This window comes from Theropithecus gelada, chromosome 4 (assembly GCF_003255815.1).
Source record: "Theropithecus gelada isolate Dixy chromosome 4, Tgel_1.0, whole genome shotgun sequence".
NCBI lineage: Eukaryota > Metazoa > Chordata > Mammalia > Primates > Cercopithecidae > Theropithecus > Theropithecus gelada.
In genome coordinates, this window is record NC_037671.1 from 14,111,727 (window position 1) to 14,130,652 (window position 18,926).

The window sequence follows — 18,926 nt, forward strand, 5'->3', positions numbered from 1 at the left end:
TGCTTTGTGTTTTAGTCATACTGTCACCATGAAAATCTGAGAAGTTTGATACACTGTTAAGATTCATTGCTGTGTCTTATGTAGCTGGCTGTCTTCAAATGTCATGAGTCACTGTGTGCCTTTATTTTCTTATTTAGAAAATGGGAATAATGATTGCTGGTCTCATTCAGATGGATTGTGTACAAGCACAATGATTGAATGTAAAAGCACTTTGTGAATTGATAACTGTATAATTGAAGGTGAAATTACACTTCTCCCCTAGGTTTGTGGTGTGTTGATGGTGATGGTTCATCACTCAAGTTCATCTATCACAACCCTTCTGCTGCCAGCATGTTTATCTTACATAGAAAACAATTTACAGTGTGTTTAATGAAATTCATCATTTGAACAAATGCTTAGTTATTGGCACACAGAAGTGAGTACTCTTTTGCTTATCTCAGAATACACACCCTCTATTGCTTACTAGTTATTCTGGCATGCAATGCCAGACTGAAGCAAGACATAAACTTCCTTTTAAGCTGAAAAACTGCAAAGCTCATTTTAACAGTCAGTGTATTATGGACTGTCCTTTGCCCCTCACCTCTCCTTTCTTCTCACTCTACTGTTTCTGTCTTACTAAATCCCAGGACATGGATCTAGACCCATGCCCATAGAATAAGTGTTAAGAAGTTTCTGATATGTGCCTTTTGGGTCTGGGTGGGAGGAATTGTATAAGCTATACTTCTATAAGAAGTCCGCTGTAGGCATGCAGGGTGCAATTGGTAAGTCTTTTTCAGAAAAAGGCTGCCTGGGTTTTAGTGGTTTTGCTTCCTTCATTCCCCTCTCTCCCAAAATACATATGCACACCTGGGAGAAGTTACTCACTAGGGCCCCGAGTCCAGATTAGGTTGGTCTATATTTATGGTTATACAGGTGCCTCTCCCACTCCCAACACACACACCTGCATACACACCCCTCTCCTGGTATTTGGTGCTCTCTTACCAATATCATGTAAAGAGTGATGCTTTATTTTCTATTACATAAATTTCCACTTGTCTTCTCTTCTACTCATTGTTTACAAGAGAATGAGTTCTGAATGCATAAGTGCTGTATTAAACCATTCTATTAACTAGACATAATACAGTTCTACTTGGAGCAAGATACAGTCATTCTTTATGTCCACTACTGACTATCCATTATATCGGTCATCATATCCATGGTCCTCCCGCAGCATTGCTCCGCTTATCAGCAATGTCTGCCCAGTTTCTTTGTTGCTCCCCTTACATACATACCTACACTGTCTCACTAGTAAATACTGATTTTGCATTAAGCTGTGTTTTCTCAAGTACAGTCTTCTCAGGTTCTCTGGTCAACTGTTGTTCTGTTTATCCCCCATGGATACCCCACTGCTAATCTTTTTCTTCTTTTCCTCGGCCAGTCTCCACAATTGATTGGCAGCAGCACTCATGCTTCTTTTTCACTTCTTTTTGTCTTTTCCAAGGCTGCATGTGTGTCAGAATCATCTAGGGAGCTTAAAAACATGAATCAGCACAATCCCTGGAGACTGATTTTGGGATATCTGGGATGAGCTCTTGGCAATCTGCATTTTCTAAAAACTCCTCAGCGGATTTTGAAGTCTGAATGATCCCTCTTGTCAAGGGTGCAGTGTGGTAATCACATACCTTTAACTCGAATCATTGCACTGGATAATAATTTTGAATTCGCCTTACTTTTATAGGTGTTCTTTTCCCTAAAAGGGAAAATACGACTCCTGTCCTCTTGTGATCCTACTTTGCCCCGACTCTGAGTAGTTCCTCTGCCCTAGAGGTGGAGGGCTTTTTGCAGTGTGGACCAAAGGTTAGGCCTATCCTCTTGCGAGCCCACCTTCCCCTGACTAAGTAGTTCCTCTGCTCTAGAGGTGGAGGACTTTTTTGCAGTGTGGACCTTTATCAAAGGTCAGGCCTGTGTTTTAAAGGAATTGGGGCAGATTCCAAGAAGATTGAAGGTTTTAATGGTTAGACATTATCTAACAAAATATTATTGCCTGCCTGGTTTTTTTTTTTTTTTTTTTTTTTTGAGACAGGCTGGCTCCCATGATAGAGGCCATCCTCCAAGAGCCTATTGTCTAGTAAAGGTGGAGGAGATATCAAGATATTACTGGGCATCTTTTCCCAGGCTATTCCCTCCACTCCCCTTTAATCTCAAAAAACACCCATGTCAGCTGGGCGTGGCAGCTCACACCTGTAATCCCAGCACGTTGAGAGGCCAAGGCGGGAGGATCACTTGAACCGGGAGTTTGAGACCAGCCTGGGCAACAAAGCAAGACCCTATCTCTACAATAAATAAAAATTAAAAACACCCATATCCTCTCAGGGATGGGCCCTATATTCATGTTCACTGTACCTGCTCCTGGGGCTAACGCTTGAACTCAGAGATTCTACGTTGTGTTTTTTCTAAGTTTGTGTTTTAGAAAGCTGGGGGGAGGAGGAGCAATCTACAGAGAGAAGCATAGAGGAAAATGGAGCCAGTATGCAGAGAGAAACAGATCATGCTGAGCAAATGACCTCAGTTCGTGAGAACCTTCTCCTAGTTCTCGTCCCTCGTAAGGGCGCTTCCTCCCATGCTCTCTGAGACACCCACCTCTGTAGCTTTTAGTAAATTCCCTTTTTGTTTAAGCTGTCTTTGGGATTCTCTAACTTGAACTAAAAGCTGCTTTATTAAAATAACAAGAGATGAACTATGTATGTGACTTTCTATTTCATGTTACATTTGTCATAAGATGATTACAAATACCATAGCTGAATAGATTTGAGCCCTATTAGCAGCAAGGAGTGTGGCATACCAGAAGTGTGTGACACAACGGTTTAGTTCAACTGAATAACAATTTGGCCATTAGATGATATGTGCAAAGCATTTTCTTACAGTTCTTGTCTCAGAGTTTTAAAAGTTAGCTATTATTATTTTTATTGTTACATAATAATCATACATATTTATGGAGTACATATATTTCAATACATAAATATAATGTACCATGATCAAAGCAAGGTATTTAGCATATCCATCAACTCAAACATTTACCATTTCTTTATGTTGGGAACATTTCAAATCTTCTAGCTATTTTGAAATATACAATAAATTATTGTATGTATTTTTTATTTTTGTGGGTACATAGTAGGTATATATAGGGAGTACATGAGATATTTTGATATGAGCATGCAATGCATAATAATCACATAAGGATAAATGGGGTATTCACTACTTCAAGCATTTATCCTTTGTGCTACAATTCTTTTCTTTTAGTTATTTTTGTAAATGTACAGTAAGTTATTGTTGACTGTGATCACCCCGATGTGCTGTCAAATACTAGATCTTACTCATTCTATCCCAGTATGTTTTTGTACCCATTAACCGTTCCCACTCCCTGCCCCTTCAATACCCTTCCCAGCCTCTGGGAACTATCATTATACTTTCTGTAAGTTCAGTTGTTTTAATTCTTAACTCCTACAAATAAGTGAGAACATACAAAGTTTGTCTTTCCGTGCTTGGCTTTTGTCATTTAACATCCTCCAGTTTCATCCATGTTATTGCAAGTGACACGATCTCATTCTTTTCTACGCCTGAATAGTATTCCATTGTGTATATGTACCACATTTTAAAAATCCATTTGTCTGTTGATGGACACCTAGTTTGCTTCCAAATCTTGACTATTGTGAATAGCACTGCAGTAAACATGGGAATGTAGGTATCTCTTCAGTATATTGATTTCCTTTTTTTAGGGGGGTAGGTGGGGAAATACCTAGCAGTGGGATTGCTGGATCATATGGTAGTTTTATTTTTAGATTTTTAAAGGAACCTCCAAATTGTTCTCCATAGTGGTATTACTAACTTATGTACACAATGTTTCCACCAGCATTGTACAAGGGTTGCTTTTTTCTCCACATTCTCACCCAGCATTCATTATTGTCTATCTTTTGGATAAAAGCCATTTTAACTAGGTGAGATGATATCTCATTGTAGTTTTTTTTTTTTTTTTTTTTTGAGACGGAGTCTCGCTGTGTCACCCAGGCTGGAGTGCAGTGGCGCAATCTCGGCTCACTGCAAGCTCCGCCTCCCAGGTTTACGCCATTCTCCTGCCTCAGCCTCCGAGTAGCTGGGACTACAGGCGCCCGCCACCACGCCCGGCTAGTTTTTTGTATTTTTAGTAGAGACGGGGTTTCACCATGTTAGCCAGGATGGTCTCGATCTCCTGACCTCGTGATCCACCCGCCTCGGCCTCCCAAAGTGCTGGGATTACAGGGTTGAGCCACCGCGCCCGGCCATCTCATTGTAGTTTCGTTTTGCATTTCTCTGATGATCAGGGATGTTGAGCACCTTTTTATATACCTGTTTGCCATTTGCATGTCTTCTTCTGAGAAATGTCTATTCAGATCTTTTGCCCATTTTTAATTGAATTATTACATTTTTTTCCTTTAGAGTTGTTTGAGCTCTTTATATGTTGTAGTTATTAATCCCTTGTCAGATGGATAGTTTGCATATATTTTCTCCTATTCTGTCGGTTGTCTCTTCATTTTATTGATTGTTTCCTTTGCTGCACAGAAGCTTTTAAACTTGATGGGATCCCATTTGCCCATTTTTGCTTTGGTTGGTTGTGCTTTTGAGGTATCACTGAAGAAATCTTTGCTTAGACCAGTGTCCCAGAGAGTTTCCTCAGTGTTTTCTTATAGTAGTTTCATAATTTGAGGTCTTAAATGTAAGTCTTAAGCCGTTTTGATTTGATTTTTATATATGGTGAGAGATAGGAGTCTAGTTTCATTCTTTTGCATATGGATATCCAGTTTCCCCAGCACCATTCAAGAGACCAACCAGTTTTATACCTTCAGGTGATTTCTTATCAGTAATGTCCTTTTCTTTCAGGTTGAAGAACTCCCTTTAGCACTTCTTGTAGGACAGGTTTGGTGTTGACAAAATCCCCTAGTGGGAAAGTCTTAATTTCTCCTTCATGTTTGAAGGATATTTTTGCTTAACATACTGTTCTAGGATTTTTTTTTTTCCCTTCAGCACTTTAAATATGTCATGCCATGGCCAGGCATGGTAGCTCATGCCTGTAATCCCAGCATTTTGGGAGGCTGAGGCTGGTGGATCACCTGAGGTCAGGAATTTGAAACCGGCCTGGCCAATGTGGCAAAACCCCATCTCTACTAAAAATACAAAAATCAACTGGGCATGGTGGCGTGCACCTGTAATGCCAGCTACTTGGGAGGCTGAGGCAGGGGAATCACCTGAACCCGGGAGACAGAGGTTGCAGTGAGCCGAGATAGTGCTACTGTACTCCAGTCTGGGCAACAGAGTGAGACTCCATCTTAAAAAAAAAAAAAAAAAAAAAGCCTGGTGTGGTGGCTCACGCTTGTAATTCCAGCACTTTGGGAGGCCAAGGCGGGTGGATCCCTTGAAGTAAGGAGTTTGAGACCAGCCTGGCCAACATGATGAAACCCCGTGTCTACTAAAAATACAAAAATTAGCTGGGCGTGATAGTGCACACCTGTAATCTCAGCCACCTGGGAGGCTGAAGCAGGAGAATTGCTTGAACCTGGGAAGTAGAGGTTGCAGTGAGCTGAGATCATGCCATTGCAATCCAGACTCCAGCCTGGGTGACAGAGTGAGACCCTGTGTAAAAAAAAAAATAAAAAAAAAAAATGCCTTGCCACTTTCTCCTGGGGTTTCCACGGAGAGGTTGACTGCCAGACATGTTCAAGCTTCTGAGTATCTTATTTGTTTATTTTCTCTTGCTGCCTTCAGTATCCTTTCTTTGTCATTTACCTTTGGGAGTTTGATTATTAAATGCCTTGAGGTAGTCTTCTTTGGGTTAAATCTGCTTGGTGTTCTGTAACTTTCTTGTACTTGAGTACTGATACCGTTCTCTAGGTTTGAGAAGTTCTCTGTTACTCTTTAAATAACTTTGTACCCTAATCTCTCTCTCTACCTCCTCTTTAAGGCCTATAATTCTTAGATTAGCCCTTCTGAGGCTGTTCTCTAGATCTTGTAGATGTACTTCTTTTTTCTTTTGTCTCCTCTGACTGCATATTTTCATTTATTTTATTTATTTTGAAATGGAGTCTCGCCCTGTTGCCCTGGCTGGCATAGTGGCGCAATCTTGGCTCACCACAACCTCCGCCTCCCGCGTTCAAGCGATTCTCCTGCCTCAGCCTCCCGAGTAGCTGGGACTACTACACGTGCACACCACCATGCCCAGCTAATTTTTGTATTTTTAGTAGAGACGGGGTTTCACTATGTTGGCCAGGCTGGTCTCGAACTTCTGGCCTCGTGATCCGCCTGCCTCGGCCTCCCAAAGTGCTGAGATTATAGGCGCGAGCCATGGCGCCCAGCCCTGGCTGCGTATTTTCAAATAGCCTGTCTTCAAGGTCACTAATTTTCTTCTGCTTGATCAGTTCTGCTGTTGAGAGGCTCTGATGCATTCTTCAGTATTTCAGTTGAAGTTTTTAGCTCCAGAATTTCTACTTGATTTTAAAAAATTATTTCAATCTTTTTGTTAAATTTATCTGATAGGATTCAAATTCATTCTGTTATCTTTAATTTTGTTGAGCCTCCTCAGAATAGCTATTTTGAATCCTCTCTCTGAAAGGTCACATATCTCTGGGATTGGTCTCTGGTTCCTTAATGAGTTCATTTGGTGAAGTCGTGTTTTCCTGGATGGTCTTGATGCTTCTGAATGTTTATTGGTGTCTGGGCATTGCAGAGTTAGGTGTTTATTGTAGTCTTCACAATCTGGGCTTCTTTGTACCTATCCTTCTTGGGAATGCTTTCCAAGTATTTGAAGGGACTTGGGCATTGTGATCTAAGTCTTTGTTCACTGTAGCCATGTCTGCATTAGGAGGCATCCCAAGCCCAGTTATGCTGTAGCTCTTACAGACTTGTAGAGGCACCACCTTGGTTGTCTTAGGTAAGATCCAGAAGAATTCTCTGGGTTAGCAAGCAGAAACTCTTGTTCTTTTCCCTTACTTTTACCAAAATAAATGGAATCTCTGTCTGTGCTGAGCTGCCTGGAGCTGGGGAAGGGGTAACACAGTCACCCCTGTGGCCACCACAGCTGGGACTGTGCTGAGTCAGACTCGAAGCCAGCGTAACAGTGGGTCTTCATTGAGGCTCATGGTGACCACTGCCTGGCTACCACTTACGTTTGCTCAAAACCCAAGGGCTCTACAGTCAGCAGGTGGTGAATCCAGTCAGGCTTGTGTCCTTCCCATTAGGGTGGGGTGAGTTCCCCGCTAGCTGTCTGGGAGCCAGGGCCAGGAGTTGGGAAACTTACAGATTTACCTGGTGCTCTCTGTTCTACTGCAGCTAAGCTGGCACTGAAGCTGCAAGACAAAACCCCTCCCAGTCTTCCCTTTCCTCAGAGAACTGTTTCCTTGTGGCCACAACTGCCCTAGGCCCACAGGGACTACTGTCTTCCAACCACCAGTGTTCACTCAAGGCTCAGTGTATTAGTCCCCTTTCATGCTGCTGATAAAGACATACCTGAGATTGGGCAATTTACAAAATAAAGAGGTTTAATTGGATTTACAGTTCCATGTGGCTGGGGAAGCCTCACAATTATGGCGGAAGGCAAGAAGGAGCAAATCCCATCTTACATGGATGGCAGCAGCCAAAGAGAGAATGAGGAAGACGCAAAAGTGGAAACCCCTGATAAAACCGTCAGATCTCGTGAGACTTATTCACTACCAGGAGAACAGTATGGAGGAAACTGCCCCCTATGATTCAATTATCTCCCACTGGGTCCCTCCCACAACATGTGGCAATTATGGGAGTACAATTCCAAAAGAGATTTGTGTGGGGACACAGCCAAACCATGTCACTCAGTTAGCTTGTGGTGAGATTTGGGTGGGGACACAGCCAAACCATATCACTTAGTTAGCTTGTGGTGAATGCTATCATGACTTAGTCTCTCCTTCAGGACAGTGGACTTCCCTCTGGCCCAGGGCAGGTCCAGAAATGCCATCTAGGAGCCAAGACCTGGAACTGAGGACACCAGGAGGCTGCTTAGTGTTCTGTCCCACTGTAGCCGAGCTGGTACCCAAGCTGCAAGACAAAGTTCTCTTCACTCTTTTCTCTCCTTTCCTTGAGTAAGAGTTTCTCCCCATAGCCACCACAGCTCAGAATGTGCTGGGTCACATCTGAGGCCAACATGGCTCTGAGTCTCACTCAAGGCCCTCAGTAAGTACTGTTTGGCTACCACTGTTGACTATTTAGGTTCCAGGGGCTGTGTACTAAGTAGGCAGTGAATCCTGCTAGGAGCAGGTCCTTCCATTCAAGGCAGCAGATTCCCATCTGGCCCAGGGTGTATCTGGACATGTCAGCTGAGAGCCAGGGCCCGGAATGGCAATCTCACGACTCTGCTTGGTAGCCTGTTCTAGTATGGCTAAGCTGATAACCAAGTTGTAAGACCAAGTCCTCTTTACTCTCTCCTCTCCTCTCTCCTCAGACAGAGGGAAGAAGTCTCCCCCAGACCTGCGAGCTGTACTGCTTGTGGTTGAGGGGTGGTAATGCAAGCACTCCTTTGATTGCCCCAGGTGGTGTCTCACTAGGTCATGTGCTCCCTAAGCCCACTGGCTCCCAGCACAGCACCAGGACTTGTCCAGGAATTTTAGTCCTTGTGACTTAGACTCCCTTTCAAGTTTATTGAGGTCCCCAGAGCACTTTAGCCCATGGTGGTAGGGCTTGCTGGAACTCAGGTTCCAGTTGCTGGGGTGGGCAATTCCCCTATGGTTAGGACTGGTCTAACTGCTCCCTTTGTGGGTGCAGACTGAGTTCTGTCCTGTCTTGCTTTCTCCTGTGACAGGACAGAGTCCCATAATCACTGTGCTCTCCCTCCCCCAGGCATACAGATTATCTTTCCATGCCATGTGACTGCTGCTGACAGAGGAGGGAGGGTAGCGTAGGCATTTCGAGACTATCTTTCCTCTTCAGTACCTCTTTTATTAATATGATGTTAAAACCAGGTACTGTGATCATTCACCTGATTTTTGATTTTTATGAAGGTGCTTTTTTGTGTGGATAGTTGTTCAGTTTGGCATTGCTACAGGGACGTTGGTCACTAGAGGCTTCTGTTTGGCCATCTTGCTCTTCCTTCCTCCTCTCTAATTGTATTTTTGTACCCACTAATCAACCTCTCTTCATCCCTTCCCCACCTCAACACTTCCCGGACTCCAATAACCATCACTCTACTCTAGCTCTGTAAGATCGTTTTTAGCTGCCACGTATGAGAGAGATGATGTGATATTTGTCTTTCTGTGTCTGACTTATTTCACTTAACATAATAACCTCCAGCTCCATCCATGTTGCTGCAAATGACAGGACACATTCTTTATGGTGGAATAGTATTCTGTTGTATATCTGTGCCACATTTTCTTTATCCGTTTATCCATTGCTGGCACTTAGGTTGATTTCGTATTTTGCTATTGTGAATAGTTCTGCAATAAACATGAGCATGTATGCAAATATCTCTTGAATATACCGATTTCCTTTCTTTTGGATATATAAACCAACAGAAGCATTGTTGGATCATATGGTAAATCTATTTTTAGTTTTTTGAGGAACTTGAATGTTCTTGGTGGGTGTGTCAAATCAGTTGGCTGTTAATACATGGATTTATTTCTGGATTCTGGATTCTGTTCCATTTGTCTATGTGTCTGTTTTTATGTTAGTACCATGATGTGTTGGTTACTATAGCTTTGTGGTATATTTTTAAGTCAGGTAGTGTGATTCCTCCTAGTTATTAGTATTTTCATGTTTAACATAGCAGTTGAATAGCTTATTGGCAGTTGTATCTGGCACAGTAATACCTCTCTTAGTTTATTCTTTGCTCAGTCATACTTTTCCTGTAATATATTCATTGGGGCTTTAATAATGGTTTTTTTCCTCAAAATAGATGTGTCATGTGTCGTTTTCCCATTCAAACTACCCAGCATTTTTAGTCTCATCCTTTGTTCAGACTATGAACACTCTTTGATAAACAGCCTATGGTAGAAGCATCAGATCTTACTAGTCCTAAGTATTATGATATGGAAACACCCCCCTTCCTATCCTCCTCCTGTCTCTCCCCAGAATTACACCTCTGTAAGAACTTAGTCATTTTGCTTGGAGGACAACTTGTTGAACTTTCCTCAGTTTAGTGAATTTACTGCAGTTCTTATCTAAACTACAATTTATCTCTTTCCTTTGTACTCCCAACCTATCATTACAGTAGTCATTGTAAGAAAAACAAAACAACTGGGTGTTTGTTCTTTCTGGCTGCCCAGTAGATGAACTCCATAGTTATATTAGGGGAATTCCATACCTCACAGTGTTTTGTGAGAAACAGTGTCACTACTGCATGTTTCCCCCCAGCCCTCACACAGCCTATACCCAGACAGAATTGGGAGAAAAATGCATACTGTTCAAGCTTACCTCTCTCCAGATTTGAGGATAAAAATTACAGCAGTATGGAGTTGGAGTGGTTCAGCTGGCCAGGGTAGGGAGGGGAGTGGTGAGTGGACATAGTAGCCATAACTTGCTTCTCCAAACTCTGGAATTTTTCTCATTGACACCACATTCTGGTTCTGAATTTTGACTTGAGATTGAATCCCTTACATTGGTTGCTGACAGTGATTACCAAAAAAATTTTTTTGATTCCTCTTACTAAAATTGGGAAGAGTCTGTGATCTAGCTGAATGCTCTTCTATCCCAAGCCTCTGAAAGCTACAGTGGTCCTTAGTTCCTTATCTTGTAGATTTCCATGCTGAGAGACTTACTCTTTCTTAACCATCCCAAGAGCACTATAGAACTTTATGGTGGGAACCCCAATGGTGAGGCCTTTTATCATAGTCTTTCCAGGCAAAGGATTTCCTCTCTCTTCTTTATGGTCATTTTATACATTGTAGCCACTGTTGGAATCTTTGGCTTTAATAAAATCAAGAGCATCAGTTTTTAGCAAGATTATAATTTTCTGATAGTAAATTTACCACTGTATTATCTGTTTAGCACAAAACCCTGATCAAGTGAGTTCTTTTAGCTTTTAGGTTATATTTTCGAGTCTAACCTAAGAGTTAAGAGAAGTTTTCCTTAGTATCTGTTGAAGTCAACTGACCTGGTTAATTTAGGCCAATTAATGGCATTGAGGTATTTACAAAATATAAGTCTACAGAGTATTCATGATGTACTTACCGGTTTCTTTCTTATTTATCCCAATTACCAAAGCCATGTGTGTTCATTGTGGAAAAATTTGGTAAGTACAGAGAAATATATTTTTTTTAAAAAACAAGGTAGGTGTCCAAATTGATCTACAGATTAAATGCAGTCCCTATCAAAATTCTTGGTGCCTTTTTTTTTTTTAAAAAAAAAAAAAACTTATATCGACAAAATGATTCTAAAATTCCCATGGAAATGACTCAGAATAGTCAAAACAGTCTTGAAAAGGAACGTTGATGGACTCAAATTTCCTGATTTTTAAACTTAATATAAAGCTACTGTAACCAACATGGTATGGGACTAGAATAATGATAGGCATATACAGGTTAATGGGATGGAATTGAGAATCCAGAAATAAACTGTAACATTTATGACCAATTGCTTTTTGACAAAGGTGCCAATATAATGTAATGGTGGAGGAAAATAATCTTCTCAACAAATGATCCTGGAACAGCTTGATTTCCACATGCAAAAGGATGAATTTGGACCCCTTTCTTACACCAAAATTAACAAAAGTGGATTAAATACTTACATCTAAGAGCAAAACTATAAACTCTTAGAAGAACTACATAGATGTAAATCTTCATGATGTAAATCTTCATGATGTAGGATTGGTCAGTGGTTTCCTAGATATGCCATTCAAAGTGCAAGCAAACAAAGGAAAAAATGATGCATTAGGCTTCCTTAAAAACTTTTGTGCTTCAAAGGACTTTTTCAAGATAGTGAAAAGCCGGCCCACAGAATGGGAGAAAATATTTGCAAATCATATACCTGATAAGCATCTAATATCTAGAATATACTAAGAACTCTTACAACTCCATAATAAAAAGCAACTAAATGTAAAAACTGGGCAAAAGAAATGAATAGATATTTCTCCAAAGTAGATAATAGATGGCTAATAAGAACATGAAAAGATACCGAACATCATTAGTCATGAGGGAAATGCAAATCAAAGCTTCATGATATACCGTCATGCCTGCTAGGAGCCCTGTAATAAAAAAGATGGACAATAAAAAGTGTTGGTGAGGATGTAGAGAAATTGGAACCTCATACATTGCAGGTGGGAATGTAAAGTGCTGTAGCTGCTTTGCAGTTTCCAAGTGTTTAAACACAGAGTTACCATATGACCCAGCAATTCCCTTCTAGATAGATACACCCAAGATAAATGAGAACATAGGTCCATGGAGAAACTTGTACACAAATATTCATTGCAGTCAAAAAGTGGCAACTTTGTTTCCTATAATAGCCAAAAGTAGAAACTTCTAAATGTCTATCAATTGATAAATCCTTAAACAGAATGTAATATGTACATAAAATGGAATATTATTCAACCATAAAAAGAAATGAAGTGCTGATGCTTACAACACAGTGGACACACGTTGGGAACATGGGCTGAGTTTGAAAAACCAGACACAGAGGCCTCGTATTGTATGATTCCATTAACATGACATGTTCAGAATAGGCAAATCCATAGAGACAGAAAGTAGATTAGTGGTTGCCAGGGGCTAGTAGGAGCAGGGGTGGGGAGTGACTGTTAATGGGTATGAGGTTTCTGTTGGGGTTGATGAAAACATTTTGGACTTCAGTAGTGGTGATAGTTGTACAATCTTGTGGATATACTAAAAAACACTGAATTGTATACTTTAAAAGGATGAATTTTATGGTATGTGAATTACATCTCAATTTAAAAACCCAACAAAAGTTACCTCAGATTCCACTGCCTAAGGACAACCAAACTGAGCGTTTTAGAAAATGCCTAATGCCAGGTACCTCAGCCCTTTTGAGACCTTCTCATTCAATTCCTCGCTGTAGCTTTGTGAATCTTCTGTCAGAACTGGAACTCCTGACTCCTTCCTCAGTGTTCTTTCCACTAATTTGCTCTGCCTGTTTTACACAGAATTTTGGGTAAAGAGAGAAGATGCTAATTTGGAATATCATTAAAATAATATTTTACAAAGTTGGGTGCTTTACTCAAACACACAGTTGACCAGAAAATATTTATGGTTTGGTTCAGTTAACACTCAGCACCGAAGCTTAAAGCAAAAACTTGAGAAATTGATTAAATCTCTGAAGTTTGTCTTTAGTGTCAAGGGGTTTATAGTGATTTTTTTCCAGAGATTGTAAGAAAAAAAACAAGTAAAATTAGAAACTCCCCTTACGTATCCATTTATCTTGGCCTGGATTAACACTGGGCAAGAAAAGCTGGTTTTATTTTGTTTTCACAAAATATGCTATATGCTATGTTTCATTTCTATTCTCTGTAGCCGGAGTCTTTAAAGTAGACAGCGTCAAGAAAACACATGAACATGAAAAACCTTGTTAGGATGGTTAATTTAGTTTATTTTATGCTCTTAACATTTTAGAGCAACCAAGCATAGGTTCAGAGGTTTTCACCTGTGTGTTCCTTTATTGATTGTTTGTTCCTTATTGGTGAACATTTAAAAACCTTACTACTCCTTGCAAAAACAAGACTTGGTTTTTTTTTTTTTTTGTTAAAAGAGAATTAGTCATACTTTCTAATGACATTGACATGAAAATATTGTATTTTTAAAATCTGTGTTTTAAACACCTTGAATCTAAGATATTGGTGCTGTGGCTTTAGTCTTTCATCATATAATTTAAGAAAACATATTTTCTTTGAAAATTATTTCCAGAAACTTACGGATAGCTTGGTCCTGACTGAGTAGTTTTCATCATAGTGCTGTTAAGTCCTGCTATTTAAGGCCATATAGATTCTGATTGAAACAAACTTGCTTTTAGTAAATAAATAGCACCGAGATATGAAAGTCCAAGTAAATGGCAAAGTGAATTTTCTTTCCCAGAAAAATGCTCTCAAAAATTTGATTTTAATATAAGTAACACTTTTACTTAGATATCATAAACTCATTTTGATTTTACTGTAGATGGACTCAGCCTGAATTCTAGATTCTATGAGGGTAGAGACTGTTTTTGCCATTACTGTAATCCCAGAGTTTATCCTTATTCCTCATACAAAAAATGTTTGTTATATCATTATATATTTGTAATTATGTATATTTTTATATATTATTTTGTAATATACCTCCCCATTAACTGTAACGTTCTGAATTGATAACATTGTGTGTAATAACTTTTCTTAATGTTTTTGTCTTTCTCTATAGGTTGGTATTTTGTATGGCATCTTTTTTTATCAAAATTCAAGTTTCTCCGGGAACTGGTGGGAGACACAGGATCCCAAGAGGGAGATCATGAGCCTTCAGGGTCTGAAACTGAAGAAGACACTTCCTCCTCTCCACACAGAATCAGATCCGCTCGCCAAAGGAGGGCACCTGCTGATGAAGGCCACAGACCCCAGACATAGTCGTGTACTCGTGAAGGATGAAAAGGCAGTTGCCAGCTTCTGTCTTTTAATGACTTGGCTTTGAAAGTTACTAATGACTGAAGAACATTTGTATTGGATTTTAAGTCCAATTTTAAAAAAGATTTACATGTAAGCCATATAAAAATAAAGGGAATTAAAACCAAATTGGACTATTATACATTTCATCTTAAAGATAATCTTTTATTTCACTAGCTTTCTACTTATACTCTTATTCCTTGGCTTTTGGGCTTATTTTCTTGCACTGCTGCAGATCTGGTAAACATTAAAGGCTTGAAAAACCATATTTTGTTAGCCCTAAAATGTACATTTTTCTTCCCACTTTAACTTGTCTGAAATTGGGATGCATCTCATTACTGTCAACCAGGTGATAGTCATGTAATTCTCCTACTGTGTGCATGTGCGAATTTACAGCTTGTCATCGTGTCATCCCTTTAACCAACATGTGTTTTGTTGGTATCAAATGTGTCAGGTTTAACTGACATTTTAAAATGTCTTCAAAAAGATTACACTATGATTCAGCATTGAAACGAAAAGTTATTGTGTATGCAGAAAAGCATGGAAACAGAGCAGCGGGGCGTACATTTGATATTAGTGAAGCAAATATTCGTCGCTGGAGAAATGATCGCAATTCCATATTTTCCTGCAAAGCAACAACAAAATGTTTTACAGGACCTAAGAAAGGTAGATACCCACAAGTAGACGAAGCTGTACTACATTTCGTCAGTGAGACACGTGCAAAAGGATTGCCTATCACACGCCAAGCAATGCAATTGAAGGCAGGAGAAATTGCCAAAACCCTGGGAATTGATGAAACAAAATTCAAAGCCACAAGAGGCTGGTGTGACCGATTCATGCGCCGAGCAGGACTGTCGTTAAGGCATCAAACATCATTTTGTCCCAAGCTCCCCACTGCCATTAAACAGAAGACAGTGTTGGAGCACTCTTTCAAGAAGTGCTGCATAACCAGTACTCTTGACAACACCGGGAGAGACGTTATGTGGAAAAACGCAGACATCAATGACTGTGGTTTGAAAAGTGATTCAGAGGAGTTGGATTCAGAATATGAAGTTATAATTATAACTTAACCAATTTATTTCACACATTTTCTTTACATATGCACAAGATTGATGTGATAAAAATCTGTTTAACTCAAAGTGCTGTTTCAATAAATATAAAATAAATGTTTTCTGTGATATGAAAGCATTGTGTCATAGTTTAATGGGCAGTGTTTTTTCTTAGTGATACATATGGTGCATCTTAACAATTGGTAGTATCTTAGGTTAAATTAAAAATGGTAGCTTGTAAATTTATTTTTCAAGATAGCAGTTATTTATTGGGGAATTTGATTCTGACTCATAATGTTAAACTTGTTATCCTGCGTGAAACACATTTCTGGGGGGGGGAGGGGCAGGTAACCTATTCGATATTTTAGAGTAGTAACTTAGGAATCTAAGAACTATCTTCTACTTTAGGAAGAGTGGGATTAGTTACTCCCTTTGTATAGGAGGACTTTATGCTAAAGGAATGTGTTGTGGAGAAAAACATTTCTTCACAAACAGCAATTCATTGACAAGACCTCAAAGGTAATGCGTATTGAGGAAAACAGTAGTGGGTGAAAATACCCGCTTAGCTGTAAAATGACTCTCTTGCCAGGTTTCCATGTTTGTCTTAACTGAACTCTGGACTGAGTGTTTACCAGGGAGGAGAGATGTGAATTAAACAACCTTCCTGTTTAGTGTTACCTGCTTTGTACAAGAATGAAATGCAAAGCCAACTTATTTGATTAATCCAAGTTCTTTTTATGTTTTTTTTTTAACCTTTATTAAGGACTAGTCATCACAAAATATTTAACCTCTATTTTATGATGGTGTGGTGTTGTGTTTGATACCTCATACTTCTTGCTTAGAGTTTTGTTTAACAGTTCACTGGCTCTGTCCCAATATTTGTGATGAACACTTCTTTGCTATATTGTAGCTCTTGGAGATACTAAAAGGGAATTCACAGAACATTACTTTAGTTTTATGTGTTTGCTAGGGGAAGATTTCCTAGCTGCTGAGAGCGAGGCACAGTCTTTCTGTCTTCATGTCTTTATTAGATACAATTTTCTATTTTTATGTGACTCTAGGGCATAACAAAACAGTGACGGTTTCAAGCATTAATTTTAATGCTTCCTACTAGCTAAATATCGTCTTAAAATGATTATTAGAAAAAAAAATGCCCCCAAAACTTTTTGGTACTGGGAGGATATTTAAATATAGATTTTTCATAGTCTAATGTTTTGAACTATGGATTCTGTTTTATGGTGGATACCTAAGGTTTAGATAATAGTTGCTGGAAAGCTTAAAGTAGCTGGTGAGCTTCCTGTTATGTCACTATTAAAGAATTGATGGCTGATGTAACTTCCCCCCCGAAATCTACAAGGGTCATGCCCAAATTAATACAGGTTAACCTTTGTAGAGGTATATATGTTGGCATTATTTATTGACATTTATGCTTTAAGCATGTCTTATTTTATGTAATTTTAAGAAATACTGTATTTAACTTGTGAAATACACCTAAAAGCATACTAGTTAGCTCTTAGCCTCTCACTTAGGGAGGGTAAAGAAACATCACTGATGCCAATATGAAGATCTATAAAATCCTTTGTTTAGAACTCTGTTCTCTTCGTGCACCTCACAACACACCATGGTACATATTTCTTAATGCCACTAAGAAAGGCAAGATAGTTAACACATAATTATTTATGTGCTATAGTGTTTCTTTTCCTGTTTTAGTGCTTTTGTAGCTAAACTTACCAGAACTGCATCACAACTACATTTTCAGTCTCAGTGGGAGGTGGACTAGCCTGTGTTTAATTTTAGAGCTTAGAAGTGTATAATCATTAAAAATACATGTATTAGAATCTTGTCTAATCCCTCACAAAGGATGATGGTGATCAGCATGCCATCTTTTGAAGATTAATTCTAAAATTGAGGACTCTGGTAGGTTGTTTTATTTCCTTCCCAATCAGCCATTCATTTCCAAATGTTTTGCCTTTGAAACTTTTTGTGAAAGTTGCCTGTACCAATTGCATTGGTTGTGTTGCTCTGATTTAAATGCCAAAAATACTAAATATTTGTGTAGTGCTGTTAAATGAGGTTTGTGATATTTCCATCACTTGATGGATTTTGTAGTGATATTTTCATAATTGAAACAAGTATATTGCTCTGTGGTGGACAGCCACCTCACAGACATGCAGACCCATTTCTTTCGATATTAGGTTTAACACCCATTTTAATTTTATTTTGCTGAAGGTTTGGAATATATAAAGTAATGGATTCACAAAATATGATATCTTAAAACGTGTTGAAAGATTTGAAAGTGGTACATTTTTACTTTTAAGAGCAACAATTTTTGAAATTAGTCAACGATGCAGTCTTTTTTAAAAGTCAGTTTTCTCAAGTAGTATGTTGTAATGTAACTGATATAACTAGATTTTGACTGGTAAACTTTAAGTGCTTTTACATTTGAGGTTGACTTTAAAAGCCACTGAGCAGTCCTCAGAGGTTATGGACTCTCAAGCGACTAATGGAATAGTGTTCTGTTGTGAAGTCTAGAACTAAAGCACCTTGTATTGTCTGCTTCTAAAGTGTCCTATAGTTTTTAACTTAAAGTGTAAAGAGTAACATTTTATCTTATGGCAATTAAAGTTACATTTTTCATTTGTTGGTGTACATGTGCTACCTGTTTTACGGGGAATGTTTAACATGATCCTCCAAGTTGGTTCTATGCATAACCATTCACCAAATACTGCTGCTGTGGTTTCTTGAAGGAAACATTCTGTGCTCTGCTATGATGCATTGCCATCTTGCTGCTTGACAATAGGTTTATAAAGAATTAGAATTACGTGTTTTCATAGTACCTTTGTATATATAACGATGTAAAATTAAAGATGAGGAATGTATGTAAATGATCATTCACTGTTTTTGTTTTAAAACTGGTCAGTACTATAAAGCTTCTGTGGTTTGTATGATGTTTTAACTTTCACTTTAAACTGCATAGAATAAATTAAAATGAATACAACAAAAATTGTGTGTCTCTGATGGATAAAGGATGCTAAGTATGAAGGGTGCCGTGGACATAAAGGGATTTGAAAGCAGCCATTCTTACTAATGGTCAACGCTTCACCCCATTTTTCAAACTACAAATCTAGAAGAATAAGAGGATAGCAGTAATATTTCTTAGTGCCATGAAAGTAAGTGACTTAGGACATATATATAGCATTAAAGGACACACACACACACACACACATATATAGTGTTAAAGCTACATTATTACATTTACCTTATTTAACTTTTTGTTTTCT

General features: G+C 38.9%; 1 protein-coding gene across 1 annotated transcript in view; it reads left to right on the forward strand.

The window, feature by feature from the left end:
* The window catches only part of SMIM13 (small integral membrane protein 13), a 45,101-nt gene extending 26,452 nt beyond the window's left edge, over positions 1-18,649 (forward strand). The window contains exon 2 of the mRNA XM_025384337.1: positions 14,361-18,649. Coding sequence (XP_025240122.1) covers positions 14,361-14,560 — 200 coding nt within the window. The 3' untranslated portion in view covers positions 14,561-18,649. The remainder of the gene's footprint in view (positions 1-14,360) is intronic.
* Positions 18,650-18,926: the final 277 nt, after the last annotated feature.